This window comes from Scyliorhinus torazame, chromosome 5, assembly GCF_047496885.1.
Source record: "Scyliorhinus torazame isolate Kashiwa2021f chromosome 5, sScyTor2.1, whole genome shotgun sequence".
In the NCBI taxonomy this organism is placed as follows: Eukaryota; Metazoa; Chordata; class Chondrichthyes; order Carcharhiniformes; family Scyliorhinidae; genus Scyliorhinus; species Scyliorhinus torazame.
The window spans coordinates 78620480-78640650 of NC_092711.1; the positions used below are offsets into that span (position 1 = coordinate 78620480).

At 46.3% G+C, this 20171-nt stretch overlaps 1 protein-coding gene and 1 long non-coding RNA gene across 3 annotated transcripts; one reads left to right on the forward strand and one right to left on the reverse strand.

Annotated features, from left to right (window-relative positions):
* Window positions 1-1183: 1183 nt before the first annotated feature.
* LOC140421465 (uncharacterized) lies at window positions 1184-3493 on the reverse strand. Its single transcript, XR_011946799.1, has 2 exons — window positions 3403-3493; window positions 1184-2668 (listed from the first exon to the last, which is right to left on the reverse strand). It is a non-coding gene; the product is annotated as an uncharacterized lncRNA (long non-coding RNA).
* A 6111-nt stretch (window positions 3494-9604) lies between these two features.
* LOC140421425 (uncharacterized) lies at window positions 9605-13509 on the forward strand. 2 transcript variants are annotated; one of them, XM_072506123.1, is made up of 2 exons: window positions 9605-9686; window positions 11725-13509. In XM_072506123.1, the coding sequence occupies exon 2, from the start codon at window positions 12090-12092 to the stop codon at window positions 13122-13124; it is 1035 nt and encodes a 344-aa protein (XP_072362224.1). In that variant the 5' UTR covers window positions 9605-9686; window positions 11725-12089; the 3' UTR covers window positions 13125-13509. The 2 variants fall into 2 exon arrangements, with proteins under 2 accessions (XP_072362224.1, XP_072362225.1); XM_072506124.1 differs by having other exon boundaries at window positions 9627-10304.
* The last annotated feature ends 6662 nt before the right edge of the window (window positions 13510-20171 follow it).

The following is a 20171-nucleotide window of genomic DNA, read 5'->3' on the forward strand; positions in this document are numbered from 1 at the left end:
GATGATAATGGCACAGTGTAGGTTAGATGGCTTTTGTTTCGGTGCAACATCGTGGGCCGAAGGGCCTGTACTGCGCTGTATTGTTCTATGTTCTATGTTCTATAATGGGGGGGGGGATTTCAACACGGCGTTGGACCCAACATTACATCGCTCCAGATCTAGGACGGGGAAGAGGCCAGCTGCGGCCAAGGTGCTTAGGGGGTTTATGGACCAGATGGGGGGAGTAGACCCGTGGAGATGTCCAGGGAATTTTCTTTTTTCTCTCACGTACACAGAGCCTACTCCCAGATAGATTTTTTTGTTTTGAGCAAGGCGCTGATCCCGAAAGTGGAGGGAACGGAGTACTCAGCCATAGCTATCTCAGACCACGCCCCACACTGGGTGGAGCTGGAGTTGAGAGAGGAGAGGGACCAACGCCCGCTGTGGCGTCTGGATGTGGGATTACTGGCGGATTAGGAGGGGTGCGGGGGTGCATTGAAAGGTATTTGGAGGCCAACGACAATGGTGAGGTGCAGGTGGGGGTAGTATGGGAGGCGCTGAAGGTGGTGGTCAGGGGAAAGTTAATCTCCATCAGGGCTGACAGGGAGAAGAGAGAGGGCAGGGAAAGGGAGAGGTTAGTGGGGGAGATCCTAAGGGTAGGCAGGAGATATGCAGAGGCCCCCGAGGAGCTAAGTGCTATCACGGAGACCGTGTAAACTGTACAAAATGAAAAATCCAAAAACTAGATTGAATATAATAATAATCTTTATTATTGTCACAGGTAGGCTTACAATAACACTGCAAAAAGTTACTGTGGAAAGCCCCTAGTCGCCATATTCGGGCGTTGTTTGGGTACACAGAGGGAGAATTGAGAATGTGGGAGTAAACCGGAGCACCGGCCGAAACCCACACAGACACAGGGAGAACATGCAGACTCCGCACAGATACCCAAGCCAGAATCGAACCTGGGACCCTGGAGTTGTGAAGCCACAGTGCTAACCACTGTGCTACTGTGCTGCCCATATAAATACTGTGTTAGGTTTTTCCATTAGAAACAAGTTGTAGATGACCATCATCTCCTGGATTGTGCCCAGACTTAAATTCTCTTCCTGCTGTACGAACCTCCCCCAGATCGTCCTTTCTGAGTTCCTGCCAGGTGATGTTAAACACTAAGGTAGCAAAGACAAAAATCTACAACAATGGGTTTAACACAAAGCTGATTTATTTGAGAAATAACAAGAGTACTAAGCACTTATAATTATTAACATCAGCAGAAACACCAAAAGTCAAAATGAACATGGTTTAGTCCGGGACGTGGTTAACAGCAGCAATAACAGCAGAATTCAACTCCTGCAGTCACTCGTGAACTCACTGGTGTCTAACCAGGTTGTTTAACTGAGCAAATCCCTTCCCACACTTACAGCAGGTAAACAACCTCTCACCAGTGTGAACTCGCTGGTGTCTCAGAAAGTTGGATGAACAGGCGAATCCCTTCCCACATTCAGAGCAGGTGAACGGTCTCTCCCCAGTGTGTGCACATTGGTGTGTCAGCATTTCACATCTGCTTTTAAAGCTCTTCTCACAGTCAGAACATTTAAATGGTCTATTGTTAGTATGAACACGTTGGTGCGCAGTGAGGAGTGATGACCGAGTGAATTTCTTACCACAGATGGAACAGGTGAATGGCCTCTCCCCAGCATGAGCTTGCTTGTGTGTTCGAAGATCAGATGAATTTGTGAAACCTTTCTCACAAACAGAGCAAGTGTACGGTCTTTCCCCAATGTGAAATTGCTTGTGTATCAGAAGGTGGGATGAGCGAGCATATCCGTTACAACATTCGGATCAGATAAATGGTCTCTCCCCTGTGTAACCCCACTGGTGTGTCAGAAAGTCAGATGAATTAATGAATCCCTTCCCACACACAGAGCAGATGAAGAGTCTTTCTCCAGTGTGATTGCATTGATGAATTTGCAGTGTGGATGGATAAGTGAATCCCTTCCCACAGTCCCTACATTTCCACGGTTTATCCATGCTGCCGTTGTCTCTCCAGGTTGGATGATCACTTTGCGTCTTGTTTACACACAGATCACTTGTATAGTTTACCCCCACTGTAAATGGTGTGATGTTTGTTTCAGGCTGTATAACTGGTTAAAGCTCTTTCCACAGTCAGCTCACTGGGACACTCTCGCTCAGTGTGTGTGTATCTCAGTGCTTTTGCAGTCACTCCGTTCTTTCAAATCCTTTCCCACAGACAGAAATAACATTCTCCTTCCACATTCAAAGGCTGATGATATTCTGGTCCTCAGGCAGCACGGTAGCACAGTGGTTAGCACAGTTGCTTCACAGCTCCAGGGTCCCAGGTTCGATTCCCGGCTTGGGTCACTGCCTGTGTGGAGTCTGCACGTTCTCCCCATGTCTGCGTGGATTTCCTCTGGGTGCTCCGGTTTCCTCCCACAGTACAAAGATGTGCAGGTTAGGTGGATTGGCTATGCTAAATAGCCCTTGGTGTCCAAAAAAAGTTAGGTGGTGTTACTGGGTAACGGGGATAGGTTCGATGTGTGGGCTTAAGTGGGGTGCTCTTTCCAAGGGCCGGTGCAGACTCGATGGGCTGAATGGCCTCCTTCTGCACTGTAAATTCTATGATTCTATGATAAGATTTCCTGTCTACAAATCCTCCCGTTCAAATACCCTGGAAAATGAAACATAAATAGGTTATTTGGCTCAATGAGCTTCTCCTAGTGATTAAGCTTCTCCTATCTTCATCCAATTCCACCTGCCTCATCCAATCTCATCAGTTTATCTGTTTATCTTCATCGCTCTAATTTTCTCATGTAGTTTCCATTTGAAAGAATCTTCAGCTTTTTGACACACATTCTAACCACTCTGAGGAAACACATTTCTGCTTATTTCCCTGTGGATTTGTCAGTACCTATCTTGTATTCATGTCTCTAGTTTAGGAACCTCCCACAAATTGAAACAGTCTCCCCACATCTATTCCTGCAATTCATTCATAAATTTTGAAGACCTTCATCAGGGGATTGCAAATTTTCCTTTTTCTAAATGAAAAACCCCAACTAGCCAATCTTCTCTAATCGTTTCAATCTCTATGCTTAAGCAAACCGTCACTGTTGGTCCAGGATAGAAATTCAAATGAGACAAACATGTCTCTTGGTTTGAGATTTCTGTGTGTAAATCCTCCCTTTCTAAACCCCTGTAAAAGAAGTTTCCAGAATCCATCCCTGTCAATCCAGGAGAGAAATTCACAACATTCTCTCCTCCTGCTGACAGGACACCATTGTCCTTGTTAACCCGGGCCGGTCATTGAGAGGTTGAACAGGCCGCTACAAAGGCAGCACCAGGAGCTTCCTATTCGGGTATTAGGTAATTCACAAAGTATTTACAATGTAGTCCTCCTCTACCCACCGGCTCCGTCGCTCCCTCCGCACCTTCGCCGCCTCTGACCTGGCGCAGGCCGAAACAAACAAGATTCTGGTCATCGCCATCACTGGCACTGCGCCTGCGCATTGGTCTCTTCTGTATGGATGGGGGATATTCTCCATCGCGGGGCATGTTGGGTATATATATCGCCATTGGCAGTCTCCATTCGTTTACACTGATATTTTATTGTATTGAGATGGAGACGTGGGCATGAGTGTCAATAACCAAAACTGTAGATAAAACGAAGTGCACGTTCCTTCCATTATTTACAGGAAAGAAGGGGATTGAGGATCAGTGAAGAATAGAGATCAAAAGAACATAAGAAATAGGAGCAGAATTGGGCCATTCGGCCCATCGAGTCTGCTCCGCCGTTCAATCCTGGTCTTTATGTTCCTCAAATTCCAGTATAATTCAGAATATTCTCTCCTCCTGCGCTCTGGTCTCCTGTGCTGTGGATCGGGGATATTCGCCACAGCGGGGAATGCTGTGTAATAGTCCCGTCATTGAATGTCTCCATTAGTTTATAGTGATTTTTTATGCTGAATGGAGAGATTAAAAAACAAGTTAATGATCTTACTGAGAGCCAGTGGGCCAGGATATAAAATGAATGAATTAGTACAGAATCTCAAGGGATCTACACCATAATTCCATCCTGGTTATTGTAACAGCAACAATATCAGAACCAACGACGATGAACAGATGTAAACTCATTAATGGTCAGTAAACGGGGGTTAACAAATGAAGCTTTTCCCTGTGCAAAATATTTGCACAGCCAATCATGAATTAAATCCTTTCGTCTTTGAAAATTGGAGGGTTAACAATTGGAAATGGTGAGTGAACCCCTTTGGACATGTGTAATATCTGAATGGTCCCTCTCCAATGTTTCTGTGTTATTGTGTCAGTAAATGGATGACCCCGTGAATCCACAATTAGCTGGTGAATAGTCTTTTTGCAGAGTGAGTGTATCCTTGTGTTTTCTGCCTGGAATGGCAAACAAGGAGCATCCATAATCAACAGTAACTACTTGCATTTATAGAGCACATTCACTATGTTTATAAAAATTTGAAGCAATTCACAGAAGCATTAATACTCTCCATATTAAGGGAATCATTCCAACATATCATGCTTGTGCCTTCAACATCTTCCCCAAAACACTGCAATAATTTCTGTGCAATAAAAGAAGAAAGTTCAAGTTTTGCCAAAGTAAATCGGTGACTTTGGGAAATAGTCTTTGACACTGTGTAGATTTAGATTTATTGTCACATGTACCGAGGTACAGTGAAAAGTATTGTCATGTGTATAGTCCAGGCAGATCTTTCTATACATGGAAAACATAGGGCATACAATAAATACACAACGTATATACATACACCTGGACAATGGGTGAAGCACATGGAGTACAGTGCTACAAGAATAGAGAAGATGCATAGCGAGATCAGTTCAGTCCATAAGAGGGCCATTCAGGAGGCTGGTAACAATGGGGAAGAAGCTGTTTTTGAATCTGTTGGTGTGTGTTCTCAGAGTTTCGTATCTTCTGCCCAGTGGAAGCGGTTAACGGTCACCATCCTGCTTCAGCCACTGGAGGATGGTTCACATCAGAGGATGGGGGAGGGGGGACAATAAATAAGAGCTTACACCTTGCACTCAAATCAATGAGGACTCTGATCTCTGGTAAGGAAGGAAACCTTGGCAGGTGGGCGGGGAAGATTCAGAAACACCCGCTGGAGGCCCCAAACCCCCAATAAGACCCACTGATTTTATTGTCAGTTTGCGGACAGGAGCTGGAGAACTGAACCCAGGCAGAGGAGAGGGAGGGAGAAAACTGGGAGTGGAGGAAATAAATGGTGCAGATGGTGAGATGGGTTTGGATTTCAGCCCAAGGAGGAGGGAGAGTGTGTGGGACGGGGATTTACAGGCCTCTTTACAGTTCTATCATCCTTGTTTTATTTATAAAATCAATTCCACAGGATATTAGGAGAGGATTTGCAGTCAGACATCAGAAACATCATTTCAAGATCTGACAGCTGCTCCATTTATTGACACCTATCATTGGAATTTGAACATGGAGCGAAAACGCACCGTTCACCAGAGTGAGAAACCCTACACATGTTCAGTGCATGGACGAGGCTTCAGCCATTCATCCGGCCTGTCGAGACACAAGCGCAGCCACACCATGGGGAAACCGTGGAAATGTGGGGACTGTGAGAAGGAATTCAATTACCCATCGGAGCTGGAAACTCATCGCCAGTCACACTGGAGAGAGGCCATTCACCTGCTCAGTGTGTGTTGGGGGGGGGGGGGGGGGGGGTGGATTCACTGCATTATTCATCTTCCAGTCACACCAGAGAATTCACACACTGGAAAAGCGGTTCAGCTGCTCATTCTGTGGAACGAATTTCAGGCAGTCATTCGCCCTCACTGCACCAGCGAGGTCACACCAGGGAGAAACCATTCATCTGCTCCCTGTGTGGGAATGGATTCACTCAGTCATCTCAGCTGCTGATACACCAGCGAATCCACACTGGCGGAAGGCCATTCACCTGTTCTGTGTGTGAGAAGAGATTTGCTCAGTCATCTGCCCTGCTGACACACCAGAGGGTTCACACTGGGAAGAGGGCATTTGGTTGCCTTGAGTGTGGGAAGGGATTCACTCAGTTAGCCAACCTGCTGACACATGAGCAAGTTCACAAGTGAAGTTGGATTCTGTTGTTAATGCTGCTGTTAATCACACTGAACAATGTTCATTCCGACAGTTCGAGTTTGTTTCTGCTGATGTTCAAGGTTATTCAGGGGAGATGGTGGTGTTGTTGTAATGTCACTAGATTAGTAATCCAGAGGCCCAGGTTAATTCTCTGAGGACATAGGTTCAAATTCCCACACATGCTCTTGCATGGACTCGATGGGCCAAATGGCCCCCTTCTGTGGCGTCACCATTCTGATTCTAAGACTGCATCTCTACATTCAGCAGTAGCTGAGATAATATAAATTCAGTTACAAAATCTGGAAAGCTAGTCTCAGTCAATGATGACAATGAACCCAGCATCGATTTTTTTTTTTTAAACAAATTTGGTTCGCTAATGTCCTTTCAGGAAAGCTGCCATCCTTATCTGATCTGGCCAACATGCAACTCCAGATCAACACCAATGTGGTTGCCACTTAACTTCCCTCTGAAATGGGCCTCGAGGTCACTCAGTTCAAGGGGAATTAGGAATGGGCAACAAATGCTGGCCTTGCCAGTGATGCCCACATCCCCTTAAAGAATAAAGAAATAAAAGTTAATAACTGGACCAGAGTTTAATATTGGGGATCTACAGCCGATTGCGTACACGGGGCTGTGGTGCCCCTTTCACAACTGCTGTCTGATCTTTCCCCAGAATTCAGAAACGCTGATCAGGTAATTCCTGAATTGACTTTTGGTAAGAACTCTACATTTCAGTGTCTGAAATGTGCCACTGAAATGTGCCACTGATTAGCATCTTCAATTAGAAAGTGCTGATTAACCTTGCTGACAATTCTTACTAAGTTGTACATTACACACAGTGACACCTCCATTATCCAACAGTGAATGGGAATTGGTCGAGAATCGAGAGTCTCCAAATGCTATCCCTCCTGTCTGGTACAGAAATCTCCTCAGCACGGGAATGGAATCGACCTCAAGAAATAACCATGTATTAATCTTTTAAATCTCAAGAAAGTCATTATATGTTATGGCAAAAGCTCACGCTCAATCTATCCTGAATAAAGCTTTCACAGCAGCTTGCTGGCTGACAATTATAGGACAAGCCTGTGATCTCTGCTCAGAACAAGACTCCAGCACGGGTTTTAAAACAAAACATTTATAACCCTGATTCAGTTGGATACATAAACCAATTGTCGTTGGTTTGTCTGAGTAAATGTTGCACCAGGCCTTTGAGAGAGAAATAATAATTTTAGACAGGAAAGTGATTTTGAAGTGATTGATTCTAATTTCAACCCAACAACACTCTGGTGACAACATGGACGAAAGGTTTTATATGGGGAGGTGATAGCGTAGTGATATTGTCCTCCAACTAGACCAGTAATCCACAGGCCCATGGTCATGTTTTGGGAAATTTCAAGCAAATGTATTTGAAGCTTTGGAGGATAATCAAATGTTCATTTTAAAAAGCGAGCTATAAAACAGTCAGGGTGGCCCTGGGTTTCGACCACACGAGCTGTCGAGAAATAAACTAAACATGAACAAAATTTCAGTTGTGCCTCCCGAATAATCCCCCCAAACTCTTGCCATTGCTGTTCCACTGTCTTCCGTGCTAGGCTACCCTTCCAATCAACTCTGGCCAGCTCCTCTCTCATGTCTTTGTAGTTACCTTTGTTCAATTGTAGTACCGTTACACCTGATTCCAGCTTCTCCCTCTCAAACTGCAGGGTAAATTCTATCATATTGTGGTCACTGCCCCCTAAGGGTTCCTTCACCTTAAGTTCCCTAATCAGGTCTGCCTCATTACACATCACCAAATCCAGAATTGCTTGTTCCCCAGTGGGCTCTACCACAAGTTGCTCCAAAAATTCCCTTTCTTGGGATCTGCTAACAACCTGATTTTCCCAGTCCACCTGCATGTTGAAGTCCCCCATGATTATTATGGTATTGCCAATACAGTTGCAGGAACCCACTTCTCGCTGGTAGTACAGCTGTGCACAAATACTTGCTCTCCTTGTACAATCGAGTGCCTTTTGGGATTACCTTCTCTTCAGGTTTGTGACTGCTGATTGTGTTCCACTATCTCAGACGTCTCGGGGGACATGTTGATCAGATGTCGTTCTCAGCTTCCTCTTCAGTAGTAGTAAAGCTGGGGAACTCTGAGTGGTCGTGTGTGTGGTGTTGCGAGACGTCACCAAAAACTGTTTAGACGGCAATTTAATGAACCTGGGTCCTTGAAGGTTTTCAGTGCATCTTCAAGGACTGGACAAACCAATTGCAGGGATTTTTGGTTTTCATTGCTGAGCACAACATCGAGGGCCGAAGGGCCTGTTCTGTGCTGTACTGTTCTATAAAACTAAGGAGCAAACACTGTTATTTGGATTTGGGATCATTTTGAAATGAGAAAACATCAGGCACTTTATAATGGGTCAAAATGGAGAAGAAACTAATAAAATCTGCGAATGCCTGGAACCAAATGGGAATGTTTGATTTCTGTTTTACCCATGCTGCTGCCTTGTTCTGCATTACAAGCCAGCGGGTTGCCCACTGTACTAAACCAGTCCCAGATGTGCATGTATAAGGTGGATTGGCTATGCTGAATTGGCCCTAGGTGGGATTACGGGGATAGTGTGGGATTTGGGCCGAGGTGTGATTCTCTTTCAGAGGGGTGGTGTAGACTCGATGGGCCGAATGGCCTCCTGTAGGATTCTATGATCCTCCTAACCCTGACCATAGATTAAATCATAAATTATGTAATTTACGACTTTCTGGATCAAATTATCCAGGAAACTTTCTCCTTCCCCAGTCTAATTTCTATAGTTCAGGCGACAGCTCAACAACTCTGAGCTGATATTCCTGGTGCTGCATTTACTGCAGATGCCATTGCTGTGAATCATATTGATGCCCACCAGTTTCTTCATGCTAAAGCTGTGACACATCACTTCAATTTAAGGTTTGACCTGGAAGTTGTACAAATTCTGAGTATTGGCATCATTTTCTATTTTTATTTCATATTTATTGTATCCGCAGTATTTTGCTTTTCTTTAACCATGGAACTTCATATATGCAAATAGATTTATTCAATTTTTCTACCTGTTAACACTTGAGCTTTGAAAGTCCAAAGCAATTAATATACAGTCACTGCTTCTTAGTGCGAAGGTGATGTTTTAATATTCTCTTTGTGAGAAAAGAGACACCTGTTCACATTGTCTGCTGAGGTTCAAATGAGTTGGCATCTGACCAACTCTGCTTTTAATCAAATCTAGGCTAGAACTATGGAGCAGATCCCATTCGCTCGGATGCTGTATCAGCTGACTTAATTGTTTTATATCTATCTCTGAAATCGTAATCGGCGATGGATGATTTTATATTGGACAATGGGGCTTGCCCATGGCGATGCGGTTACCCAGCATTCACCGAGAGGGTGACTATGCCCCAGCTTCAGTCCAGAAGACCATTGCGCAGGCGCAGTGTCTCTCTTACTGGAGTATGCGCAGTGTCTCTCACTGGAGTATGCGCAGTGCGGGTGTTGGAAGTGTTCGGATGGGATGTGCAGGAGCTGCAGGCAGAGATGAACTAATTAAGATAGCGGGTGAGTGAGGTTAAATGCAGCCGGCGTGTGAGGAGGGAGGCTTCATGAACACTTGGTGCAGGAATAGAAGGTTTCATAAACACCGGACGAAGGCCTCATCCGCAAATAAAAACATCGAGGCCCTTTGTTGGGACCGATGTTGCAGCCGCCATCTTTAGATAACAGCGAGCAATGCGGCCGCCATCTTTGTAGGGGGCAATGGGCAGCATAGCGCATGTGCTGCGCCATCTTTATTTGGGGCATTTGCCATGAATTCCAGAAGTTAGTACCTGGCTTCCAATGTTTGTCTCTTGTTCGTTAAGTCGTAGAATCATTGAATGATTACATTACAGAAGATTCACCTGAGGAAGGTGCAGCGCTCCAAAAGCTAGTGATATCGAAACAAACCTGCTAGACTTTAACCTGGTGTTGTAAGACTTCTTACTATTACAGAAGAAGACTGCTTAGCCTTCCTGTTAGTGCCAGTTCTCTGCCAGAACAAAGCAGTTAGTCCCACTCCCCTGTGCTTTCACTCACAGGACCAGCTGCAAATATTCATTATCCCGTTCCCTGTGGAGAAGTTGATGACTGATCTTCTTGAACTGCTGCAGACGTTGCTCTCACAGTGTTGTTCGATAGGTAGTTACAGGTTATTCATGCAACAATGTTGAAGGAACAGCAATATTTGTCTCATACAATGTGTGTTTATATCGTATCATTCATGTAATGGAACATTCCAAGGTGTTTCATGGGAATTTTATAAAGCAACATTTGGCACAGAAGTATGTAGGGACACATGAGGACTGATTGTCAAAGGTTTGGCCAAGGATATAGAATTTACGGAATATTTTAAAGTAGGAAAAGAAGATAGAGGGGAGAGGATTAGGGAGGAAATTCCAGCGTTTATAGGCTTGGAAACTGGGGAATGGACACCAAGGATGGAGTGATTTCTTAAACTGGAGCCTTTGTAGGTCAGCGAGCACAGGGGCGGAACACGACTTGGTGTGACTAAGCACATAGGCAGCAAAGATTTTGATGACCTCCAGAATACAGGGAGGTTGAATGTGGGAGGCCGACTGGGAGTGCTTTAGGATTGTTAAATCTAGAGGTAATAAAAGAATGTGTGATGGTTTCAGCAGCAGAGTGGAATTGAGCAATTTAACTGAAGCAGAAATAGGTGGTCTTGGTGATGATGTGAATATCTGGTCAGAATCTCAGTTTGGGAATTGTTGTGAATAGTTTAGTTTGTCCTTAGAAAGTTCCCAGGGAGAAGAATGGGGTCATTGGCTCGGGAGTGTGGTTTATACTGGGAACTAAAGACAACAGCTTTGGTCTTCCCAATATTAAACTGGAGGAAATGTGTGCTCATGCAGTATTGGACATCAGACAGATCGGATGGTGTTTGACCTGATCGGGATCTTGGAGATGATGTTGTTCATATTCGCTTGCTAGACTGACCCTTCTATGTGGTGGATGTTGAGGGTTTGGGAGATTGTCAAATGGTGGTTCAGTTTAACATCTATAAAATATCTCTCCATTATACCCTGTCTTTCCCAACCACTTGTCTCTCTCCCACCTCTCAATCTTTTTCTCTCCCACTTCTCTCACATTTTTTCTCTCTCGTCACGTAGAATTGTCTATCCCAGAGGGTTGTGGATGCTCCATCATTGAATATACTTCAGGCTGAGATGGAGAGTTTTGATCTCTCAGGGGGTAAGGGGAGTTGAGGAGATGCAGAAAAGTGGAGTTAATAGACCAAAGCCATCTATGATCGTAGTAATTAACAGAGCAGACCCGATGGGCCGAATATTTTACTGCTGTTCCTATTTCTTATGATCCAATAGGGGTCCGAGTTTTGTGGAGGTCCAGACTGGGAGGCAGGTTCCCTTCCCTGAAGGACATTAATGAAACAGTTCGGTTTTTACAATAATCCAGCCATTTTCATGGTCATGTTTAGGTAGTGCTGGCCCCACAAATGACCAGATTGATTCAACTCAATTTCACAACCTGCCTTTGAATTTTTGTGCGCTCTCTCTCACTCCCTATTTTCTGTTTTAAGTCAATTTCACAGAGGATTAGAAGAAGAGGATTTGTGGGTGGAAAACTCAAACCAAACATCACATCAGGATCTGAATATCATCAGATGTTTTGAGAAATGTGTGGACTGTGTGGAGGAATTCGGGTCCCTGTCTCTGCTGGAAACTCATCGGTGCAGTAACAGAAGGGAGAGACCACTTCTCGTCCTGTGGGAAGGAATTCACTCGGTCATTCACCCTGCGAGTTCACACTGGAGAGAGACTTTTCAGATGCCCCAACTGCAAATCCTGTGGAAAGAGGTTAAATTCATCACCAGATCTCACTGCACACCAGCAAGTTCACACAGTGGAGAAACCATAAACCTGCTTCAAAAGTTCCTGGGAACTGATGTCCCATCAACGTGTTCACACTGATGAGAGACCGTTCAGGTGCTCTCACCGCGGGACTGGGTTCAGGCGATCGTCTGACCTCACTGTACATCAGCGAGTTCACACTGGAGAGAGACCGTTCAATTGCTCAAAGTGTGGGAAGAGATTCACTCGGTTATCCAGTCTGCAGACACACCAGCGAGTTCATACTGGGGAGAGGCCTTTCTCCTGCTCAGAGTGTGGGAAGGAATTCACTGAATCATCAGGACTGCTGCGACACCGGCGAGTTCACACAGGGGAGAGGCCATTCGCCTGCTCTGAATGTGGGAAAGGATTTACTCGGTCTCAGCACCTGCAGAGACACCAGCAGGTTCACACAGACACAAAACCGTTCAAATGCCCAGACTGTGAGAAGTGTTATAAAGGTTCCCTGGAGCTAATACGCCATCAACGTGTTCATACTGGGGAGAGACCTTTTAAATGTTCAGACTGTGGGAAGTGCTTTAAAAGTTCCTGGGAACTGATATCCCATCAACGTGTTCACACTGACGAGAGACCGTTCAGGTGCTCTGACTGTGGGACTGGGTTCAGGCGATCTTCTGAACTCACTGCACACCAGCGCGTTCACACTGGGGAGAAGCCGTTCACCTGCTCCAAGTGTGGGAAGAAATTCAAACACTCATTCATGCTGCTGACACACCAACGAGTTCACACTGGCGAGAGACCTTTTAAATGTCCAGACTGCGGCAAATGCTATAAAAGTGCTGGGAACCTGATGCTCCATCAGCGTTCTCACACCGACGAGAGGCCGTTCAGGTGCTCTGACTGTGGGACTGGGTTCAGACGAGCTTCTCAACTTACTGTTCACCAGCGGATTCACACTGGGGAGAGGCCATTCACCTGCACTGTGTGTGGGAAGGGATTTATTGATTCATCCACCCTGCAGAAACATAGGAGAGTCCACACTGGGGAGAGGCATTTCACCTGTTCCCAGTGTGGGAAGGGATTCACCCAGCCATCCACCCTGCTGAGTCACCAGCAAATTCACAAGTAGCCACAGTGACTGGATTTTGTTGTTAATCGCATCCAGGATTGAACCATGTTCATTGAATCTGTTTCTGCTGATGTTAATAAAGGCCAACCCAGATAGAATGATTAATTTTCTGTATAAAGGGGCAACACTGTGGTGCAGCGGTTAGCACTGCTGCCTCACGGCGCTGAGGTCCCAGGTTAGATCCTGGCTCTGGGTCACTGTCCGTGTGGAGTTTGCACATTCTCCCCATGTTTGCGTGGGTTTCGCCCCCACAACCCAAAGATGTGCAGTGTAGGTGGATTGGCCTCGCTAAATTGCCCCTAAATTGGAAAAAATGAATTGGGTACACTAAATTTATATTTTAAAATATTTCTCTATGAATAATAAATCAGCTTTATTTTCAACACACAGTGTGCTGAATATTTTAGTAACTCTCATTTTTTTCAAAAATGTATTTATTCAAAGTTTTTCAATAAGTTTACAAAACTCTCCAAAAGGGAAAATAATACAAATAAAAAAGGGCAACATGCCAACCAAACAGAACAACTTAACCTCTAAACGATTAACACCCAACTCAAAACAAAATAGGGCAAGCGCCCCTTTCAAAAAGGAAAATAAATCAGCCCCCCACCAGCCCCCCTCCCGGTTTGCTGCTGCTGCTGACCTCCATCTAACGCTCCGCGAGAAAGTCGAGGAACGGTTGCCACCGCCTGGAGAACCACTGCAAAGACCCTCGCAAGGCAAACTTTATCTTCTCCAACCTAAGAAACCCCGCCATGTCATTGACCCAAGCCTCCACACTTGGGGGCTTCTCGTCCCTCCACATTAACAAGAGCCTTGTCCGGACTACCAAGGAGGCAAAGGCCAGAACTCCGGCCTCTTTCGACTCCTGCACTCCCGGATCTTCCGATACCCCAAATATCGCTATCCCACAACTCGGCTCCAAGAACAGTCTCTTAACCCTCGGGGCCCACACACAAATCCCATAATACTCTTGCTCACTCGCTTGAAAAAGGCCTTGGGGATGAGGATGGGCAGGCACTGAAACAAGAACCTAGGGAGGACCGTCATCTTGACAGACTGCACCCTACCCGTAGGGAGAGCGGTAGCATGTCCCACCTCCTAAAGTCCTCCTTCATCTAGTCCACCAACTGCGCCAGATTGAGCTTATGCAAGACCTCCCAACTCTTGGCCACCTGAATACCCAAATACCGAAAACTCCTCTCCACCATCTTGAGTGGCAGCTCCTCCAACCTCTTTTCCTGGCCCCGCGCATGCATCACAAAGAGCTCGCTCTTCCCAATATTAAGCTTTCTACCCCGAGAAGTCTCCAAACTCCCTGAGGGTCTGTATAACCTCCCCTATCCCCTCTACCGGGTCCGTAATAGACAAAAGCAAATCATCCACATATAGTGAGATGCGGTGCTCTAGATTCCCTCAGCGCCATGGCCAATGGCTCAATCGCCAAGACAAACAGCAGGGGGGACAGGGGCACCCCTGCCTCATTCCACGGTATAGTCTAAAGTACTCTCACCTCAACCGGTTCGTCGACACACTCACCATCGGGGCCAGGTATAACAATTTAATCCACCCTATAAACCCAAATCCAAACCTACCCAGCACCTCCCACAAGTACTCCCACTCCACCCGATCAAAGGCCTTCTCCGTATCCATAGCCGCCACCACTTCTGCCTGCCCCCCCCCCACCCCGCCGCCTCCGAGGGCATCATAATCACATTCAGGAGCTTCTGCACATTTGCATTCAACTGCCTATCCTTCACAAATCCCGTCTGATCCTTAGGTATCACTCCCGGGAAATAATCCTCAATCCTAGTGGCCAGGACCTTCGCCAACAGCTTGAGGAGTGAAATCGGCCTGTACGAACCACAATGCAGCAGGTCTTTGTCCCGCTTGAAAATAAGCCAGATCAGTGCTCGTGACATCATCGGGGGAAGAGTTCCTTTCTCTCTCGCCTCATTAAAAGTTCTCAACAGCAACGGGCCCAACAGTTCCGAGAACTTCCTATAGAATTCAATCGGGAACCCATCCGGTCCTGGGGCCTTGCCCGCCTACATACTCCCCAACCCCTTAACCAGCTCCTCCATCCCGATCGGGCCCCCAAACCCTCTACCTGCTCCTCCTCCACCCTTGAAACCTCAATTGGTCCCGGAACCGCCGCACCCACACACACACACCCCCGGCCCCCCTCCGGGGGCTCAGATTTATACAAGTTCTCACAGAAGTCCCTGAAGACCTCATTTATTTTAGCTGGACTCCACACCGTATTTCCTACCTTGTCCCTGATTCCCCCAATTTCCCTAGCCGCCTCCTTCCTCCACAGGTGATGCGCCAGCATCCGACTCGCCTTCTCCCCATACTCGTACACTGCTCCTTGTATTTTCCTCCACTGGGCCTCAGCTTTCCCTGTGGTCAGCAAGTCAAACTCCGTTTGAGGCTCCGGAACTCCTTCAGCAGTCCCTCAGGGGATTCCACGTATCTCCTATCCACCTTCAGTATCTCCCCCACCAATCCCTCCCTCTCCATCCTCTCCCGCTTTTCTCTGTGAGCCCTGATGGAGATCAGCTCCCCTCTAACCACTGCCTTCAACGCCTCCCAGACCACACTCACCGAGACTTCCCCATTGTCAGTGGCCTCCATATACCTCTGTATACACCCCCGGATCCGCCCACAGACCTCCTCATCCGCCAACAATCCCACATCCATGTGCCACAACGGGCGTGGCCCCTCTCTTCCCCAAACTCCAGCCCCACCCAGTGTGGGGCGTGATCCGAAATCGCGATGGCCGAATACTCCTTCCCTTCTACTCTCGGGATCAGCGCCCTGCTCACCACAAAAAAGTCTATCCGTGAATAAGCCTTGTGCACGTGAGAAAAGGAGAACTCCCTCGCCCCTGGCCTAGCAAATCTCCATGGATCCACTCCCCACATCTGATCCATAAACCCCCTCAGGACCTTGGCCGCAGCCGGTTTAGTAACTCTCATACAAGTTTGTTCCTTTTGTAGCTCTAGAATGAGAGGTCAGAGTCTTAGGATAAGAGGTAGCAAATTTAAAACAGAGTTGAGGAGAAACTACTTCTCCCAAAGGGTTGTGAAATGGAATTCGCTACCCCAGAGTGCAGTGGATGCTGGGACAGTGAGTAAATTTAAGGCGGAGTTAGACAGTTTTTAAATTGGTGATGGGTTTTGGAGAATGGGCAGCACGGTGGAGTTACGGCCAGGATAAGATCGGCCATGATCGAATGGTGGAGCAGACCCAATGGGCCAAATGGCTCAACTTGTGAAATAGGTGCTCTCCCTCTGCCCTGTCTCCTCCATGCTCACCTCCAACAAGTGTGAGGAGCTCCAAGAGCTTCTTTGTCACTAAGATTGAGACAGTCAATCAGCTGCCCCTGCTGATTCTCTCCCTTCCCACAGGGCCAAACTGCATCCTAAAGGTCCGGCTTGTGCAAGCCCTGAACTCGCATCATCGTCCAGTTTCTCTCCTCTCTTTTAGCTCCTTCTATATTCTCTTGTCCATGAGACCTGCCTTCTCCCTCGATCCCACTCTGACTAAACTGCTGACCGCCTACTTTCTCCAAGTTAGCTGAAACACCCTGGGATGTTTTATTACATTAATTGTGTTATATAAATACAGGTTGTTATTGTTTCACCACAGCCAGTTTGTGCAAACTAAGGTTCCACAAACAGCAAGCAGACCAGTGACTGATTAATCCAGTGTTTCTTTGGGTGTCAGTTGAAACACAAATGTTGGCCACACTGCATCAGGAGAACTCCCCTGTGGATATATGTGGAGGTGAAAGTTCTTGTATTTATTTCACAGCTTTCACACCCTCTGAACATCCCAAAGTGATTCACAGTCAGTGGGAGCATCAGAGTCAGCATGGATTTACAAAAGGCAATTCATGCTTGAGAAATCTGCTGGAATTCTTTGAGGATGCAACGAGTAGAGCTGATTAAGGGGAGCCAGTACATGTGGCTTATTTGGACTTTCAGAAGGCTTTCAACAAAGTCCATATGAGAGATTGGCGTGTAAGATTAAAACGCATTGGACTGGGTACCGTATTGAGATGGACAGAAAACTGGTTGGCAGTCAGGGAACAAATAGGTCTTTTACCGAGTGGCAGGCAGTGACCAGTGGGGTTCCGCAGGCATTGGTTCTAGAACCCCAGCTATTCACGATATACATCAATGATTTAGATGAGGGAACAAAATGTAATATCTCCAAATTTGCAGATGACACAAAGTTGGGTGGGAGGGTGAGCTGTCAGGAGGATGCAGAGATCCTTCAGTGTGATTTGGACGAGTGGGGAAATGAATGGCTGATTCGTATAATTTGGATAAATGTGAGGTTTGGTAGGAAAAACAGGAAGGTGAAATGAAAATAAAAATTGCTTATTGTCACAAGTAGGCTTCAAATGAAGTTACTGTGAAAAGCCCCTAGTCGCCACATTCCGGTGCCTGTTCGGGGAGGCTGGTACGGGAATATTATCTGTGTGGCTATAAATTAAGAGAGAAGAACGTGCAACGAGACCTGGGTATCCTCGTACACCAGTCACCGACAGTAAGCATTGCAGATACAGCAGGTAGTAAAGAAGCAAATAGTCTGTTGGACTTCTTAGCGAGAGGATTTATGTACAGGGGCACGGATGTCTTGCCGCAATTGTACAGGGCCTTGCTCAGCCCAAGACCGCAAGAAACGTCAGAGAGTCGTGAAGACAGCCCAGTCCATCACACAAACCTGCCTCCCATTCATTGATTCTATATCTACACCTCCCGCTGCCTGGGGAAAGCGGGCAGCTTAATCAAAGACCCCTCCCACTTGGCTTACTCACTCTTCCAACTTCTTCCATTGGGCAGGAGTTACAAAAGTCTGAGAACACACAAGAACAGATTCAAAAACAGCTTCTACCACGCTGTTACCAGACTCCTAAACGACCCTCTTATGGACTGACCTGATTAACACTACACCCTCTATGCTTCACCCGATGCCGGTGTTATGTATTTACATTGAGTACCTTGTGGTGCCCTATTATGTATTTTCTTTTTCTTTTCATGTACTTAATGATCTGTCTGAGCTGCTCGCAGAAAAATACTTTTCCCTGTACCTCGGTACACGTGAGAAACAAATCCAATCCACAGACTGACCGTGTGCTGTGCCAAACCTGCCATCTGCACAACCAGACCCCTCTTCTCCTGGAACAACATGAAGTGTCTGCTGCTTTCCAACTCGATGCCTTTCCCCTCACTATTATCCTCAGATAGTTCACAAATTCCTTGTGTGCCTCCAACACACCTATGGCCTCCATTTTAAATATTTACATTGGTCTTGCCAATAGCAATGGGACATCTGCTGTCACAGGGATCATTTCTGCGAGCAATACATTGATCTTGATGCCACTAATCCTTTTCCTCATGTGAGTTCCACTTTTTCATCTGATTATTTGTTAACATCATAGAAAACGTACATCATTTAACCTTCAACAGCATCTTCCAACCCCATGGCCTCTACCTTCCATTGAACCATAGAATTCCTACAGTGCAGGAGGAGGCCATTCAGCCCATCGTGTGTGCACCAACATTCTGAAGAGCACCCTCCTCCCACTCCCCCATCCCATACCTGTAACTCCCATTACCCCCTAACCAGCACATCTTTGGACACAAAGGGCAATTTAGCATAAACTCTACCACCTAAAGAACAAGGGCAGCAGGTACATGGGACCACGTCCGCCTGCAAGTTCTCCTAGTCACAAACAATCCTGATTTGGAATTATATCGCTGTTCTATCACTGCCATTGGGTAAAAATCCTGGAACTCCCTTCCTAACAGCACTTTGGGTGTCCCCCCGCTTCATGGACTGCAGTGAACATACAAACATTGGAGCAGATGTAGGTCATTCAGCCCCTCAACCCTGCCCTGCCATTTAATAAGATCACGGGTGACCTGATAGTAACCTCAAATTTTCACTTCAAGAAGGCAGCCCCCATCACCTGAATGACAATTTGGGTTGGCCAATGAATGCTGGTCTATCCAGTAATGTGCACATCCCATGAACAAATGTAAAACCCCATTAAAATTGACTCATCACATCCTCCTCCAGACAAACTACAAGAGATTGTCTTTAAGATCAGTTCCTCATCTATCATTCATGCTTTTCTGAATGCTGATTTGATTTATTATTGTCACATGTATTAGTTTACAGTGAAAAGTCTTGCATGCTATACAGAATTCGTATTAACAGTATTAAACTTCCTCTGTTCCGACGAAGGTTCCATGTCTCGAAACATTAACTCTGTTTCTTTCACGGTAGATGCTGGCAGAGCACCTGAGTTTTTCCAGCTTCCTTTGTTCTTGTTAACCTTCCTCACCTGTCCCAACCTTTCTGCCGGATAATTTATTGAAACCAGGGACTCTCCCAGTTCTAATGGTGACATGTGCTTTCTACCCAGTTAACTCTCCAACTCAGCCCTTAAATTGCCTGTGAATTATTCCATCCTGCTGCCACATTTCAGTAACAAATGTTGAAATGTTTGCTCCACACCCACAGGGTTTCATCTGTTTAAAGCCACAAACAGAAAGGTCCAGTTTTCTCCTGGAGTTTGAGACAAGTCTGCTTTCAAAATGCAGAGTTTCAGCCAATGAGGGAGATCCAGGCTCAGCCCTGCCCCTCATTCACTCTGATTAGTTGGAGGACCAGCCGCTCCCACCCGGTCCTCCAGCCCCGCCGCCTCTTCCTATTGGACCGGAGATGGCGTCAATCAGTTGGGAATTGCAATGTAGAGCATGCGCAGTGCGGCTACTTAGTTAGACACCACTGCGCAGGCGTACGGATGGAGTTTGGAGCATGCGCAAATCCAGTGTTGGCCTCGGGTTCGATCCCGGCCCCAGGTCACACTCCGTGTGGAGTTTGCACAGTCTCCCTCTTTTCTCCGTGGGTCTCACCCCCACAACCCAAAGATGTGCAGGGAAAGTGGATTGGTCACCCTAAATTGTCCCCTAATTGGAAAAAAATAATTGGTTACTCTAAATTTATTTTAAAAAATGACAGAGC

Excerpts from the sequence above, each read along its gene's own strand:
- LOC140421425 (XM_072506123.1), top strand. The coding sequence starts at position 12,090 with ATGTCCCATCAACGTGTTCACACTGATGAGAGACCGTTCAGGTGCTCT.